The sequence below is a fragment of the Pseudoliparis swirei genome, chromosome 8 (assembly GCF_029220125.1).
Source record: "Pseudoliparis swirei isolate HS2019 ecotype Mariana Trench chromosome 8, NWPU_hadal_v1, whole genome shotgun sequence".
In the NCBI taxonomy this organism is placed as follows: domain Eukaryota; kingdom Metazoa; phylum Chordata; class Actinopteri; order Perciformes; family Liparidae; genus Pseudoliparis; species Pseudoliparis swirei.
Genome location: NC_079395.1, coordinates 12,995,019 through 13,012,852, shown reverse-complemented (window position 1 = coordinate 13,012,852; position 17,834 = coordinate 12,995,019). Strand labels below are relative to the sequence as shown.

The following is a 17,834-nucleotide window of genomic DNA, read 5'->3' as shown; positions in this document are numbered from 1 at the left end:
AATGTATGTATGTGGGGGTGGGTGGGCTCAGTATTCCAGTCAGGTCTTTATCAATGTTTCAAATAGAGGGTGGACCTCGGACGAAATCATTAGAAAGCAGTAAGAGAAACAGGATGGATGGATGGATAGATTTATTTTTAGATCCTGATGAAAAAGACAATAGAAATATGTTTTAAAGAAATATGAAGTTACTCTTTTAACTATTAGGCATATTAATAATGTATAGTTCAATTCTGTTTTTAATTAGTATAATTATTTTTAGAACGATCGGATATGCGCTCCTCACACCTTTATCCTCCTCTTATAAACCCCACATGCAGCGTCATTTTACTGAGTATGAGGTATGGAAGCATGATCAAAATTACCAATGATAATATATTCTGAATGGAATGACAGGCAGACAGACAGACATGTGTGGTGGAAATGCCATGGAATGTAAATTATTAATTTAATTGAGAAATGATGGTGAAGCTCTGGGGGTTGAGAGCCACACAGACGAATCGATGGAACATGTAAACTAGCGCACCGCAGCCGACTCCCACTCTGCTCTGAGGATAGAGACAACCCGGCAGACGGATAGTTGCTCTGGACATCGAAGCACAGTTCACTGGAGAGGAGCATAGCTTCAGGTATTCAGCCAGGCTCCTGGATGAGTCAGCGACTGCTTGAAATAGATACTGCGGGCATGGCCTTGATCACACTTTTCACCAAATGAATCATTCATCAAACACTGCTGCACAAAAGTACCGCTTGTGTTTCATCTCCTGGTTAAATTGATAAGACGGCCTATGATGGAAAAATGTGCCATGTGTATATACAGGACTGTCTCAGAAAATTAGAATATTGTGATAAAGTTCTTTATTTTCTGTAATGCAATTAAAAAAACAAAAATGTCATGCATTCTGGATTCATTACAAATCAACTGAAATATTGCAAGCCTTTTATTTTTTTTAATATTGCTGATTATGGCTTACAGCTTAAGAAAACTCTAAAATCCTATCTCATAAAATTTTAATATTTCCTCAGACCAAGTAAAAAAAAGATTTATAACAGCTGAGTGTTTGTCAAGGCTCAGGAAACCCTTGCAGGTGTTTCGAGTTAATTAGACAATTCAAGTGATTTGTTTAATACCCTACTAGTATACTTTTTCATGATATTCTAATATTTAGAGATAGGATATTTGAGTTTTCTTAAGCTGTAAGTCATAATCAGCAATAAATCAGAATAAAAGGCTTGCAATATTTCAGTTGATTTGTAATGAATCCAGAATGCATGACATTTTTGTTTTTTTAATTGCATTACAGAAAATAAAGAACTTCATCACAATATTCTAATTTTCTGAGACAGTCCTGTATTCAAGATTCAAGAGATTCAAGATGTTTTATTTGTCACATACACACACAGGGTGTGCAGTGAAATGAAGGTGGCAATGCTCAGCAGGAATGTGCAAGGGCAACAAGTACACACTATTTACAAATAAAAAACAACACAACATTTACAGCAAGTGTGTGTGTGTGTGTGTGTGTGTGTGTGCCTAAGAGGGGCATGATGACCGAGCTGAACTCCCGGGGAAGGTAGAATGGACGGCATGAGATCGTCAGATGTTCCAGGTTCGGCGAGCAGGAACGAGAAAGAGTCTTAATGTTCTTGGGGTCACACCACATGTTGTTAGTCACGAAGCAAACCCCTCCACCCTTAGATTTACCAGACTCTTCCGTTCTGTCTGCACGGAAAACAGAGAAGGACTCGGTTGGGCATATGACTCGATCCGGCACCAGCGCGGTCAGCCATGTTTCCGTCAGACAAAAGATGTTACAATCCCGCATGTCCCGCTGGAATCTGATCCTTGCCCTGACATCATCCATCTTATTTTCCAGAGACTGGACGTTAGCAAGAAGGATGCTGGGCAGGGGTGGACGGTGGGCTTGAACTCTCAGTCTGTTCCGAATTCCGCTCCGCTTTCCCTCGATGTTTTCGCTCTCCCGTAGTAGCGGCTCCACTGTTGTTGATGTGGTTCGCTCGTACGATCTCCGCCGGCCACGCTGGATCGATGGAAAAAGTGGACAAAAACCCTTGTTTTGCGCAAAAGTTTATGTCCAAAAGTGTGCTGCGGTCGTATGTTGTTAGTGCCGATGTGTTTGTGGCAAAGAAAATATTAAAAATAAACACAAAAACTAAAGGAGCGCACATTCCTTGCGGAGCTGCCGTGACGGCGACTGGACACTGCCGCGCCATCTTCTGTAGTAGTAGTAGTCAACAGCATTTGGGGGAACATTGGCAATGACCAACACACATTGTTCCCTGCAGCTTTGTGGTGAATGGGATTAAGCATCTCGGTGACAACAGTCCAGATGGCCAGACACGTAATCAAGCATCCATCAGCACTCCTGCTTCCTCCTCTTCTTACCCTTTAACCACTCTATCCTCTCGCACATACACGCACACACCTCCCCCATACCTGGACCTTTAATTATATATTCCACTTTCCTACTGCTGCAAGGCAATTATGGAGATGGCACCGCCTAATAAATCAAACTCACAAAAGTCCCTTGATTGTCAAGTACGGCAAAAACCTAAATGTTTGCTTGCTCAAGCCGGGCATCACGACACGCCTGGAGCCAAGCAGTCTGAGACGCCGCACATCCAATGCTCCTCTCCTCCTCCGGGCCCCCTGCTACCTAACCACATGACAGACGTGTACCATCTGTCTCCAAACACTCTGCGATGGGGATGAGAGGCCGAGTGAAGATAGGATCTATCGCTCTCCTCCTCTCTTTTCACAGTCATCAGGTTTGGAGCAACGCTGCCAGATAGGATTGTCAAGCCGCTGCTGAGAGGAGGATGGAGAGGAGAACAAAAAGCAAGAGAGCAATCACAGCTCAGAGGAGAGTCTGGTGATGAGTCTGAATGCTGTGGTTAAAGCGGAGGTGGCGAGCAGGCCTTGGAGCGAGCAATGTTCTGATGTCAGCCAACGGAGACCCAAGTGGAAGGACGGGACCTCCCACACCATCCCTGACTGATCAATACTAATGATCCACCTGAATGGAGGCCATTGGCACGGCCATTGATGAAACATGCAGGAAGAGAAAGCAAGAAGAAGGGGGTGGATCGATGGGAGGTCAGGAGGTGAGCTCCCCCGAGGCGAGGTATATGCCAGACCTACATCTGCTTCCCCCCCCCCCCCATCCCCCAACCCCACCCCTCTCCGGCTACTCCTACACGGACTCCCTGGCTGTTAATTAGAGCATGCCAGTGCAGCTGAGGGGGAGGGGGGAGGGGAGGGAAATGTATGTATGTGGGGGTGGGTGGGCTCAGTATTCCAGTCAGGTCTTTATCAATGTTTCAAATAGAGGGTGGACCTCGGACGAAATCATTAGAAAGCAGTAAGAGAAACAGGATGGATGGATGGATAGATTTATTTTTAGATCCTGATGAAAAAGACAATAGAAATATGTTTTAAAGAAATATGAAGTTACTCTTTTAACTATTAGGCATATTAATAATGTATAGTTCAATTCTGTTTTTAATTAGTATAATTATTTTAGAACGATCGGATATGCGCTCCTCACACCTTTATCCTCCTCTTATAAACCCCACATGCAGCGTCATTTTACTGAGTATGAGGTATGGAAGCATGATCAAAATTACCAATGATAATATATTCTGAATGGAATGACAGGCAGACAGACAGACATGTGTGGTGGAAATGCCATGGAATGTAAATTATTAATTTAATTGAGAAATGATGGTGAAGCTCTGGGGGTTGAGAGCCACAAATCGATGGAACATGTAAACTAGCGCACCGCAGCCGACTCCCACTCTGCTCTGAGGATAGAGACAACCCGGCAGACGGATAGTTGCTCTGGACATCGAAGCACAGTTCACTGGAGAGGAGCATAGCTTCAGGTATTCAGCCAGGCTCCTGGATGAGTCAGCGACTGCTTGAAATAGATACTGCGGGCATGGCCTTGATCACACTTTTCACCAAATGAATCATTCATCAAACACTGCTGCACAAAAGTACCGCTTGTGTTTCATCTCCTGGTTAAATTGATAAGACGGCCTATGATGGAAAAATGTGCCATGTGTATATATATATACACACACACACACTGAGTGTGTCAACAGCATTTGGGGGAACATTGGCAATGACCAACACACATTGTTCCCTGCAGCTTTGTGTTTGTGTGTATATCAAGAGGTTGAGAGCTCACATTTTGGCCTGGTTATGTTTACAGAAGGGCAATCAGGCTTGGCGCCCGCAAACAGTCGTCCCAGCCAACCGAATCTGGGCAAATATGCAATTCATGCATGCGCGTGGAAACACACAAAAACACACACACTAGGAAATACAGACACACGAGCGCACCCTCACACACACACACACACACACACACACACACAGAGTAAAACACATAATGCATTTGATGCAAACAAACAAACAAACATGAGTCCAGGTTTTCTCTTCCTGTCTCTCTTTGTATTTTTCTCAGTCACCCAAAGACACACACACACACACACACACACACACACAAACACTAGCTTCCCCACAGAAAATCCTTGTTTGTCCTGGTTAAGGAAAGTGGTTGCCTATTCATCTTTCCGCTCATTTCAACGGGGAATGACCACGTGGATGAGAGAAGCCCAAATAAAAGCCGATCTCAGGGAGCCTGGTTCAGGATTAATCTGCCAGCGCTTGCCAGTCTTCAGAGGCTGTATTGCTTTGACGCCTATAGACTGCAGGAGGGCTGAAGGGGAGCACTTTAAATGCTAATCGGCCTTTATAATAATAGATCACAATACAATGCAAAACCGGACTAAGCGTTGTAGATGCCCCCACCACCCTGAGCCCCACTCTGGCTCTTCTCACAGATCCAGCAGCCGGAGACTAAACACAAAAACCCAGATGAACTCACGCATATCACTCCGTTACATGCAGACATACTTGAAGAATAGACTGCAGGAAAAGAATATGGAGGAGGAAGGAGAGGGAGAATAGAAACCGTGCAGACGAAGGGATATCTGTATATGATGAAAGAGGCGGTTCTCCACTCAAGGAGTGTAATCCTCTTGCAGGTTGAGTTGATACTCTGAGTTGTTTCCATACCAAAATGCTGCTTGAGCCGCCGGCCTGCCAATGCCGCTGACGCCTGGGGGGAATCACTGATCTGACTTTGTTGTTCGTATGAAGGGTGTGTGCTGTGGTGGCAGAACATCTCTCCTCCCCCCTTCCTCCCCCATCACTCGCCTCCCTTTCTCCTAAAATGTGACACCGAGAGGTGAGTATAATCAGGATTACTCTGCACAAACCAGCCGCGCACGCACGCACTCACACACACACACACACACGCTCATAAACAAAGAAAATCCATGTGCATGCACATGCATACACAGCTGCAATGATGAGAATCTCTCGCCCACTAGAGGTTTTCAAACATGCAAACCCGCAGATATTCACATCTCCTGAAGGCAGAACAACACAACTGCAGTGTCCATAGAAAAGAGCAGTTTGGGTAGAAAAGTGATGGGGTGGGTTTGAGGGGATGGGGGGGCAGCAACAAGCCTGTACAAATGCAAGGGGGTTGGGGGGGGGGGGGGTGAAGAGAGAGAGAGAGGGTCAGGCAGAATAGATGGCAGAGAAAATGAAAGAATGAATAAAACAAGAGATGAAATTAGAAACAGACTTTGCTGTGGGCCAAAAAAAGAAGCTACGAGTCAAAGACAGAGACATATTCAGGGAAAAGAGAAAGGAGGAAGCAGAGAAGGTAATGGGATGGGAAGAGTGATGTGGGATGATGATGATGATGTTGAAGGCACACAAGTCTCCCTGACCATAACCTATAGCATCTCCATCCATTAGGCAGCCTACAGAGCGGTAGCACATATCCTGTGGCCAACCGCCGGCCCCCCACACTGCACAACGTTGCTCTTAGTGTCGGGCAACCATTATACAAAAATATGCAACGGCTTTTCATGGGTTTGGTCAGTAATGGAAAGCCTCCTTTCTTTGTCTTCAGTGGCTGCTGGACCTTTTCTCCACTGAACCGTGTTTGAAAAGACTTGCTTGATCATTCTCTGATGACATGGCCTCTCATACAGCACACCCGTTTATCACCAGAGTTCACTGCAGGGCTGCGTGGCTTTGGGAGCTAACTGTCAAATGGTCGAAAGCACTGAGTTATATGTTTTCAGGAATAGAGTTGTGAAGTGGAAGGAGGCATCAATAAGTACATTTACCATTTAGCAACAGGAAGAAAAGAAGAAAACATTTGCTTTTTTTCATTTATAAAAAGTCAAAGCCTTTTATGTGCAAAAAGGAAAGTACTTAAATTCTACTAAGAATCGCAAGGAGCTTCATGGCAATACACACCTAATCAAAGACTTACAATTATGTTGACAGACAGTAAATGTAATAGAAACCGGTAGAATCCTTAAATTATCAAGGACACTTCTTTGTTTCTATGGCAACACACTTTAAGCATACCATTGCAAGAAAACTTTTAAAAAGGAAGCTAAGTACCGTTGACAATCTTCCATCGCCATATCAATAGTTACTGTGATAGTCATTTTATCCAGAAAGTAATAGACTTTAGTAAAATACAGTAAATGAAATACCTAAAATACCGATATAAAATCCAATATTGCGATAGAACCTGCTCATTGATTTTCAAGCATTGCCCACAATAACCCAGATTGACCTAAATATATTAAAGAGACACCTAACACCATCTGGAAAAATATGTCGGTTGACAGATTTATATGTTCTAACCAGCATATATTATATCGCCCACCCTACACAGTGGGAATACTTCCAGAACCATATCTTCTGATAACTGTATGTAGTGCATCTGTTCATCCGTATACGCGGTTTGAAAAAGCAAACTATAGCTGCTAACGTCTCTTAATCTGGTCAAAAACAGTTAATTCTGCTGTCACAGAGCGGACAGAGGATGGCCACAGATCTCAGTCAGAGAAAAGTTTACACAAACAGGAAGAGGCACACACACCGAGAGGCTTGCCCTCGAGGTATAGTTTATGTGGTAATGCGCTTTAGATTGGGGCTGTGTGTGCAGAGATGACGGGCTGAGGAACAGATGGACAGGAGTATATTCCCTGGGCGACCGGCCTTCTGCTTACCACACAGCCCTGCCAACTCCACCGTGCTCATCTACCTCCTCCTCCTCCCATTTCATCTCTATTGTTTCACACCATCCTGTCATGTTAACTTCACTTGCCCCCACCTCCTCATCCTCCATCATACTCCTTCTCACCTCTCCTCGACCTCTTCGTCCCTCTTGCTTTCGCTGCCTCAATTTCCCCCTTGCAGAAAGGTGCTGTGTGCCAAACCGGGGCCTAATCCCCTGATGTTCTTTATGTAGAACCAGCCCAGGCAGCCATCCCTCTATTCCTTCATCCTTTCCAGCTGGGCTGTGTGAAAGCCAAGTGCTCAGAACCCAGGCTTGAAGCCACATGCTACAACTTTAGCTCATAGCGTGTTGTAGCACAACATTAGAGACATTTCCCTCCAAGGAGGCAGTGTACGTTAGATTAACACCCTCACTGCCAGCTGTTAAGGCCAACGGGGATGCTGGCCCGCTCTGAGGCCAGATCATGCTCTGTCGCACACACAGGGACTATAAAAAGAACAGTGCTTGCAGCCTGCTGTGCAGGCAGGGTGTGGCATGGCTCGATTGTCACAGCTGCAGCTGACAGCTCAGGGAACTAAGGACGACGGTCGTAACTAGGTTTGTGCACGTGAGAATGTGTGTGTGGGGGGTGGGGCTCTCACCTCTGATAATGGCCAGCTTTGCAGTGACAGACACCTCTCCTTCACTGTTGCGTGCCACACACTCATAGATGTTCTCATCTCGAGGTGCTCGGAGTGGTTGGATCCTCAGCACAGCACCTGCACCGTCATCAAACTCGACAGTCTGGACAGCCACAGAACGACAGGGGAAGACACATTAGTCACAGCAGAGTACACAGGACTATACAAATGTGAACTGTAACCTGCAATGTAGCTCTTTTACCGTAATAATGTGAGAACAAGTATAATGTGACACTTCATTGATTTTCTAAATTACATTTTTATTTATTTTTTACTTGCCCTCCCCTCCACGAGGTCAGGCTCAGCTATCGTCCTGGAGCTGGCAGGATTCAGAGTCATGCACAAAGACACTGCAGCAAGGTAGACGCTTACCAACATGGGGACTTGAATGTGAAATACTTTATCGCTCACCATTGAGTCTTATGAGTTGGAATAGCCTGCTGATAGCATAGAGCTTAGGCACAACAATGTGTGCATTTAAATACGGCTTCATATTCCTATGTGACCCCTTAAAAACTGATAGGGCCTACCACTCTCATGTCTGTACTTTAACTTTATGGCTAACGGCAGGGTGCTACTGATCGTTATGCATCGCTAAACTAGTCAACGCATGGATCTGGCTTCATATTCAGTTGACAGACAAGAGCTTGCTGTTAATCTTCTCTTCAAATTCTATTTCACGAAACATTGTGAACGATGCTTTTAAGAAACAAGGTTGGAAACTTGCAAAAAAAAGCGAATAGATATTGAAAGATCTTTCTATCTAGAAATATACTGTCCAACCTAGACATGGCAGTTGTATACATCCACATGTCTTTATCAAATACTGCTTTGTATTCATTTAGCTTCTGCAGTAAGCGTGGATCATTGTGCATTGTGACAACTACCTCAATACGCTGGGAGTTGACCTTCTTGCCCTTCTTGTTCCAGTAGACGACAGGCTTAGGATGGCCGCTGGCCTGGCACACAAATGATGCCACACCCCCTGACACTCCGATCTGGTCTGTGGGAATCTTGGTGAACTTTGGGGGAGCTGAGAGACAGAGAGAGCAAGAAGGGGAGAGAAACACACACTTGCATGAAAATCGATACCCTCGCACTCAGAGTACATCAAACTGACTCCAAAGTGGGCAACAACCCCCTGCTGGCCACGCCCCATTTCACCGTCAGTGACCGGTCGGGCTGACTTGTGTCCTGATGGCTGTGTGTTGTGCTTACTTCCTGGGTATCATCTAGAGGACAATAGAAGGACTTCCTGTGGGTCATAAATAAAAGATGGGATTGAGCTTCAGAGGGATCTCTCTATCTCTCTCTCTCGCTCTCTCTCTCTCCGTCGGTCTGTCTGCCTCTTCCTCCCTCTCTCGTTCTGCTTCCTCCAAGGCAGGCTATCCTCGTACTGCATGCAGCACAGACTGTCATGACACATGAGTGTTTCACAGGTAGAACAAGTGTTGGCTGCACATTCACAGCATATTATTGGTTTAGATGTATAAATATCAGAGGTGTCATTTTGTGTCAGCCTACTCCAACACATAAGGGAATTTGCACCTGCAAATGATGATGATGTGAACAACTACAATGAATTAACCAACACGTATTGTTTAGATTCACAGGTCTGCCTCAGCGGAGGCTTTGAGGAGAACTATTTTTCTTCTGTTATGACTCATCTGATATGGGATGTAAGTGCAGCAGTTACCTTCTGCAAGAAAATAGCAATTTCTAAGTCTGATATTGAGCCAACAGTACTGAACCTGTATTTTTCACAGTGGCTGAGTCAGATCAATCAAACAACTTCATGCACCCACCCTCTGCAATCTGTCTGTGGCCTGTTGCCATGGCGCCCAGTTCAACTCCTCCTCAGCTACAGAATCACTGCTATCCATCAGGGTGAAGTCAGGATGACCCTTACCATAGCAACCTGAATCTCTCTACCCCTCATCTCTGGGTGGGTGAGGTCCTGCTGTGTTGATTCACTTTTGCTCTCATGAAAAAAACACTGCCTCTCAATCGGCAGCAGAATTTGTTTGCATGTTTTCCCACTTCTGCACACTTCACTGGCTAACAGCCACTCAGACCACCTTCCTGTTTCCGCAATGCCTTGACAGTAACTGGAATAGCACTGTGTCAAAAGACTTCTCGTGTGACCGCTGCAATGTTTTGTGCAGACAAACTCTGAATGTCAGTTAAAGTGGTTTCATTTTGGGCAGGAAGAAGCAAAAAGCTGCAACAGTATAGTCAATCAGAACTAATTCATGCCCACCATTTCATAACTCAAGAGCGGGACATTTCCTGGCTGTTCCCATCTTTACAAAAGCACACAAAGTATTGAGCAAATTCCCCTTTTTCCCTGCCAACAATGTGAGTGTAAATTATCAAAAGTCCCCAAAAAGAATGTGGCTGAAAACTGTCTTCTCCTGGCAGTGGGATAATAAGTGAATTTCATGTTCTTCCTATGGCTTCTATGGGTCTCTGTGGCTTTATGCCGAGTCCAAAACTGTGTTCTCTTAAATGCGCTTCAACACCAATCCTCCTGCAAAACGGAGCCCACTGGCAGTGTTCCCACTTAAGCCTCTTCTCAAAGCCAGGGGAGAGCATGGCAAGGCCCTGGCTAAGGATGGATTCACACGGAACAGAACTCTTTCATGATTTGCAGGTTATCGAAAGCTGCATGGAAAATGAGGGACTAATGAGGAGCTCAGCCTCTAGTGGGATTTACTCTGTTGCAGTCGGCAGGTCTACCACTGATCTACAACGGGTCTGTTTTTAATGAAACACCTTTGCAACATATAATCACCTGACTGACTTACTGATGTGCTCAGATATGGCTGAACCAGCAGGTTTAGTGTAATAGTGTAGTTATCACTCTATTCGAAGAGAAAAGTATTTGGTACAGATTTAATTTGCCATTTTGGTTTAAAGTGTAATTTTGGAAAAGCTCTGGAACTCCAGTTGAAATGTTACATTAACATTACTGATGACACAGCAGCCTTTAAGCTTTTAGTGATGCCTCTCTTCCTGTTGTGTCTTTTCTATCAAATCTGTTTTCATCTCAAGGCCAAATGGGTCCAACAAAACAAATTATGTGAAACTAAGATGATGAGGACAGTTGGAGTACACTGTGAAGTTGAAGGACTCAAATGTGTTCACATAAGCCACACAATTGAAAGGAATTATTCATAACTACATTTGCATGATTTTTAAATATGGATATTTTTTGTGGGGGAAATAATAAACTTGTTTTGCATAGACTTAGCATAGAAAATGTAAATTCTGCAATGAATTCATTAATTTTCAAAAAAATTTAAGAGATTTAATTTGAGCCATCAAGTCTACGGAGACAAACATCTCACCTTTTAGGACGACTGTGTGTTTTCCTTAAGGTGAGCCCATTGGGTGGAAACAATAATTCAGAAATAAGAAAAGTTGTGTTTGGGTCATTTTGTGAATAGCAGGGTAGTTTATCGTACACCTGTGAACTAGGATGTTTACATTCTGTGTGCAAAATCATAAAAATGTGATAAGCTTTGCAGAAAAAAGGCACAAATAATATACAGAAGCTAAAACAATATTCATGTTGAGTCAAGGAACATTTGAATTTCAAAGCATTACATATTAGCTGTTCTTCACCCAAGCAGAATTATTTTTGGAGGGGGTTGAATTCAAACCTGTTTGTTACAAACACTTTACATTTACGAGCTCTGCGAAACATTATTATTATTTTTTTTTTAATGGAAAAAAGTTTTAACGTTTATTTTTTATTTTGCATGGGAGTTTTTCTTTTCTTTTCTACAGCACTATCCGTTCTGTGGGGACTGTAGGTGGTCCGGAGGCTGAGATCTTCAGCTGAAAGTCGTTTGGTGTGTAATTCTACCTCTTCACTAAATATAAAAATACTTTCAATATGACGTCAGTCTTCTGAAAAGATTGTGGCCTCAGATTGCTTACACAAACGGAAAGTGAAAAATAGATTATACAATAAACAGCGAGAAGTGCTCTCTGCCATCTTTAGCCCACATCCTGTTTCAAAAAAGCAGCTTGCTTATATTTTCAGAGCAGTGACAGCTGCGTGTGCGTGTGTGTGTGTGTGGGTGTGGGTGGGTGGGTGTATGTGTGTGGACTACCATGAGGAACATGCTAATAGAACCTAGAGGCTTATCAAAACATATGAACAACGTCACAGTTGAGAGCTGATGGACTGGCAGGTCTGGTTTCACTCCTTTAACACACACACACACACACTCAGATCTTTGTTCATCACATTTACTGCTGACAATACACCAGCTGCCATTCTGCAAATAATCAACAACACAGCTAGCTAACTAGACAGACAGAAAGACAGACGGGCAGACAGACAGATTAAGTTCGTCATACCTGGTGCTCCACACACACTACTCAGAGGGCTGGTTAACAGGGTGATCCAGAGCAGCAGCAGGCCCAGCGGAGAGGGGCCGGGGCGGATCCCCAGACTCGGCCTCCTGGACTGGACTGGAACTCCAGCTGTCCTGGATTGAGGCATGGCACCACCGTGGGTTGGTTGGAGATGACGGAGATACAGGTTGGGCTTCACTCAACAAGGGTGAGCACTCTGCAGATGGAAGACAACAACAACATGAAGGTCAGCTGAAACCAATGAATGACATGTCTCCTCCACCTCTGATTCATCGCTCTACTTTCATCGCGGCAACTAAAATGTCAGTGCATCATGAGGGAAGAGGGAAAACATACAATAATTCAAACGTAGAGAAAACATCTTCATGAAGAAAAGTAAAGACAAATTCATGCTAATGCAGGATTAGGTCTTTTGATTTAGCCAGAGCACTTCTGATTTGGGATTAACAGCTCAAGCGGGGCAGCTCTGACAGAACTAATGCCAGAACAATGGAGCCACTGCTCAACAACTAAGACAAGAAACAGACCAAAATAGTTTTCTGCCTACTGCCTCTGTGTTAATAAGAATCATTTTCAAGTGAGCCGTGAAATAAGCAGCAATGGTACATTTTTAAGAGTTTTTTGTGTGTCCTCAAACGTCCTAATAATTTCATTTAACTTCAGCTCTGGCCTAATTCCTTTTAGGCGTATAGTATTTCACTGTTCTGGTGGCATGTAAAAGTGTTAATGCAATAATACATCTAGAGCAAGAAAGGAAAACACTCAGACAGAGAGGATTCAGGGGTCGGTAGGAATGCAGCAAAATTCAATAAAACCAAATGTATCAGAAACGGCTGGTTTAATAGAGGTGGCCCCTCTTGTTAATCCCGAGCCCGGAGGAGGGAGGTGGTGGTGTGGGTTGGGGGGGGGGGGGGGTATCTCTCAGTATTTTCCTCCCTTTCCTCACATAAACACACACTATGCAACACATATCTGGAAGTCTGAACATAATTCAGCTCTGTCTGCTTACAGAGATTTAGACAAGCTGTGCAGAAGCTCAATAACTCCACCCGACCCCCACCCCTCTGTGTCAGAAGCCAAATATGAAGGGAGCCTTTGTTAACCCGTCAAATATCTACACAAATTCCCGTCTCCCCTCAAGTACCATTACAAGATAACATATATGCCACATTGTGATCACATAAATATGTGAAAACACCGCTCAGCGCACGCTCGCCCTGACATCCCCGATACAGGGGCAGAAATGGAGTAACCGTGGAGATGGAGCCGACCCATCCTCGCCTTTACTAAATGAAATAGGCGTATCTGGTGAGTTACATATTCGAAGACTCCTTTAGCCACTTATTGAGCTAATGACCTGCTCAAACACATTACTGTCTGCCAGCTCCTGTACGCTAAGAATAGCTCATCTGAAAACATGGCCGTCTATCTGATAGGGGCTCGTTTTCGCAACGCTTTGCGCCTCGTAATAGACGTTGAATAGAAAAGCTTTCAGCGTCCCCTTTTCAATTGCACAATGTGATAAGAAAAATCTGATCAGGGCTCATTCAAGCACCACTGGCAGCATGTTAAGTAAATTCTCCTCTTACGGAAACTCAATTTGCCGCTTTTAATCTAACTAGGAAGCCGGCTCAGCGTGCAGCCACACGGCCACTCAAACATGAGGTGCTCCCCATGTCCTGTGTGCTGGATTCGCTGGGGCCTTTATTTCTCCCTGTGACCTCAGTCCAGCCCTGTCTTTCATTCTCAGTGTATCCCCCCAACCCCCCGTTGTCCATCACCTGCTGACAAGGCCCTCTTTACCTCTGCCATAGACGCTCACTCTCTCCCTAATCCTTCATCTTACCCTCCTGAATTAGTCACTATACTCCTAACATCTCCTCTTCTCCCACCTACGTTCTTCCCCTTCCTCCCCTCTCCTCTCTTCTCTCCTCCTCGACTCCCTTTTTGGTAAACTCTTCTGTCGTGACGCCATCTCCTCCGTGGCACCTCGTCTTTCTATACACACTTTAACCCCTGCTTGTGTCCAAATCCTCTTCCTCTTCCCCTGCGGCAGCTGCTCCAGCTGTTGTTGGTCCATTGACACAGTTCAAATAAATGGGCTCAGAGCATCCTACAGCTGTGGATGTTGGAGGAGCGAGCCAAAAACAGATACACAGACGCAGCAGCAGACCAGTCCGGGCACGTCTGCGCTGCGTGGCGCTAATGGTATTTAATACTTCCAAACCACGTTCTTCTTCTCCGCGGATGTAGATCGGCATCAGCCGTGCACTGTGCTGGTCGCAGAAGCAGAATTAAAAGGCGTAACCATTGTGAGCATGAACGCTCTTGTGACTCAGACCCTCAGCCTCTACAGCCCCCTCACAGATATGACAACCTGCTCTCCCCGATCATCTGGCTCAGCATCCAGAAACGAGGCAGCAGGCGTTGGTCTTATTGCCTTTTCAGCGCGACAACACAGATGGTCAGTCAGACAGAGAGATTGATGGGGGTACACGTGCTATTTATTGCAGGGGGGCTGATAATGACACCGCAGCTCAGGTGGTGAAATGTACACCAGTTATTGTGCTCCGGCAGCCTGATGCAATAACAATGTTTAGGTGGCATCCAACCTGCCCCCGCTCCACTGGGTCCCTTGGAAGAGGACATGTTTTGTTTTTCTCACCCCCCCCCCCCACCTTTACCCATGATGCCTTTCACCACAAGTGGGTTGAGATGGTCCCACAAGGCCTGTCTCCATGACAACGAGCTACGGTAGAAAGACCAGATCTGTTTCCTGCGGCAGCATGGTAGTAGCGAGAAAGTACACCTGATAGGAAGCCTGCGTTCTTTTTATGTCTTCAAGCTTTGATACTCATCCAGTGCTGTGAACAAATGTGTGTTACGGTGCTTAAGGGAACCCGACAGAAGTAAAAGAGATCAGAGAACTTACTTTTTTATTTATATCTTCTCGGGGAACACAATGGGAGGATAAACTAAATCCAGCCTCTGGCTGTGCATTGCACCACAACGCGTTTTAGGGTTGACAAATAAAATAACATTCGTTGTCATTTGTCATGTGTCCTTCTGTACACATGACATCTATTGTTCTGTCCATCCTGGAGAGGGATCCTCCTCTGTTGCTCTCCTGAAGGTTTCTTCCCTTTTTTTTCCCCCTGAAGGGTTATTTGGGAGTTTTTCCTGATCCGATGTGAGGTTTTGGGACAGGGATATCTATGTGTACAGATTGTAAAGCACTCCGAGACAAATTAGTAATTTGTGAAATTGGGCTCTACAAATAAACTGAATTGAATTGAATTTGTCCTCCTCTGCTTTATACCAATGACTCTGAACTCATAGCCTACACATGTTTATTTTTCAAATTAAATTATGTATGGCTTTGTGCGCCAGCTTGGAGAGGAAAAGGTTGTTGTCGGGCCGTGGATTACAAGAGGACACAAGGAAAGGCTGGGACTGAAATTACCTCACGCTTCCTGTGATCCTGGAACCTGGAGGCACATTACTTTCACAAAATGAAACACACATACACACACACACACACACACGTACAAAGATGGCAGATGGCAAAGCATCATGGGGGAGATTGGCACTCACTCTCTCACACGTCCCTTTTCACTCTCTTAAACACACAGCCCACAGACACACACATATACAGATACACACACACATGCATGAACACACACGCCCACACACACACACACACGTTGAGTATCAGATGCACAGGATGGAGCACGGCTTACTGCAGGCATGAGCTGCACCGCCCCGGTTACATTTTTAGCAGTGAAAATAAACTATCGGAGGCTCCTCTCTAACAAGAACACACACCTGTCACTCAAATTGTGAGATTGTTTGCCCGGAATATAAATGAATCAGGAGACTGGTGCTTCACCTAAATCTCTATCAGACTTATTGCTGCAGGATGCTGAAATTAAACTTTGGATGCAGCAAACATCCAAACCATGTTATCATGGGAAGTATTGCCAAATAGCAATAAACATTGCCAAGCAGAGGCAACATCGCTGATACAAACAAGGTTGCTACTGGATTTTCAAATCACACTGCTGAGAGCAAATATCACTCAGATGGCATCTCACAGCAAAGAAGGATCATTATTATGTGTTTCATGATCAAGCAGTATACGGCTGGCACAGTTTATCATTCATCAGTTATTCTAGCTATATATTCATTGAAGTTTTTGTCCTCATCATCAGAAATACTTCATTCTGACTAATAGATGGGAGATAGACAGCCAGGGGGCTCCCTGGAGAGGGCCAACGAGCTGAACTATTTTTTCAATAGGTTCAGTTCACAGCCCTCTCCTGTCTCCTCCACACATCACACCTCCCAAACACCTCCCCCTCTGTCCCCCCTGCTGAGCTGCACATCCACCGAGCCCTCAATAACAATGGGCTCCTCCACCCTCCCCCTCTCTCTGTGACGACTGACCAGGTGAGAAGACAGCTGGAGAAACTACTCCAGCGCAGAGCTGAAGGTCCTGATGGCATCAGCCCCAGGGTCCTAAAGACCTGCGCCACCCAGCTGTCTGGTGTCCTGCAGCGCCTCTTCAACCTCAGCCTGAGGCTGGGGGAAGTCCTGGTGCTGTGGAAGACGTCGTGCCTGGTCCCTGTCCCAAAGAAGTCAACACCATCTGGCCTCAATGACTACCGACCGGTCGCCCTCACCTCCCATGTGATGAAGGTGCTGGAGAGGCTGGTCTTGGCCCACCTCCGGCCGCAGGTGAAATCGTCGCTGGACCCTCTGCAATCTGCTTACCAGCCTCATGTGGGAGTGGACGACGCCATCATCTACCTGCTGCAACGAGCTCAGTCGCACCTGGATGGAACCGGTGTCTCTGTGAGAGTCACTTTCTTTGACTTCTCCAGTGCATTTAACACCATCCAGCCACTGCTGCTGAGTGAGAAGCTGCGGGTGGTCGGTGTGGACGCGTCCACCATCTCCTGGATCACTGACTACCTCACAGGCAGACCACAGTTTGTCAGAATGGGCCGTGTGCTGTCTGGAACGGTGGTCAGTGATGTTGGAGCCCCACAGGGAACTGTTCTGTCTCCCTTCCTCTTCACCCTGTACACCAGTGACTTCCAGTACAACACGGAGTCATGCCATCTGCAGAAGTACTCTGATGATTCTGCAGTGGTCGGGTGTATTAGGGATGGACGGGAGGAGGAGTACAGGGCAGTGGTGAGTGACTTTGTAAAGTGGGCCGATGAGAACCACCTGCGGCTGAACGTGGCCAAGACCAGAGAGATGGTGGTGGACTTCAGGAGGAAGGCGACAGCTCCTACACCTCTGAGTGTCCTGGGAGTGGACGTGGACATGGTGGAGGAGTACAAGTACCTGGGCGTCTCCATCGACAGCCGACTGAACTGGAAGGCCAACATCAACGCTGTGTACAAGAAGGGATGAGTCGACTTTTTCCTGAGAAAGCTTCGATCCTTCAACGTGTGCAGCAAGATGCTGGAGTTATTCTACCAGTCGGTTGTGGCCAGTGTGCTGCACTTTGCCATTGTCTGCTGGGGAGCAGCATCGAGCCGGTGACACCAGCCGTCTTAACAAACTGGTTAGGAAGGCTGGCTCCATCATCGGCTGCCAGCTGGAG

General features: G+C 45.6%; 1 protein-coding gene across 1 annotated transcript in view; it reads right to left on the bottom strand.

Annotated features, from left to right (window-relative positions):
- LOC130197719 (receptor-type tyrosine-protein phosphatase S-like) overlaps nt 1-17,834 on the bottom strand; it is a 73,364-nt gene that overhangs the window by 43,638 nt on the left and 11,892 nt on the right. Inside the window, exons 2-4 of the mRNA XM_056420556.1 lie at nt 12,200-12,413; nt 8,716-8,861; nt 7,790-7,931 (exon numbers count right to left, since the gene is read on the bottom strand). Coding sequence (XP_056276531.1) covers nt 7,790-7,931; nt 8,716-8,861; nt 12,200-12,344 — 433 coding nt within the window. The 5' untranslated portion in view covers nt 12,345-12,413. The remainder of the gene's footprint in view (nt 1-7,789; nt 7,932-8,715; nt 8,862-12,199; nt 12,414-17,834) is intronic.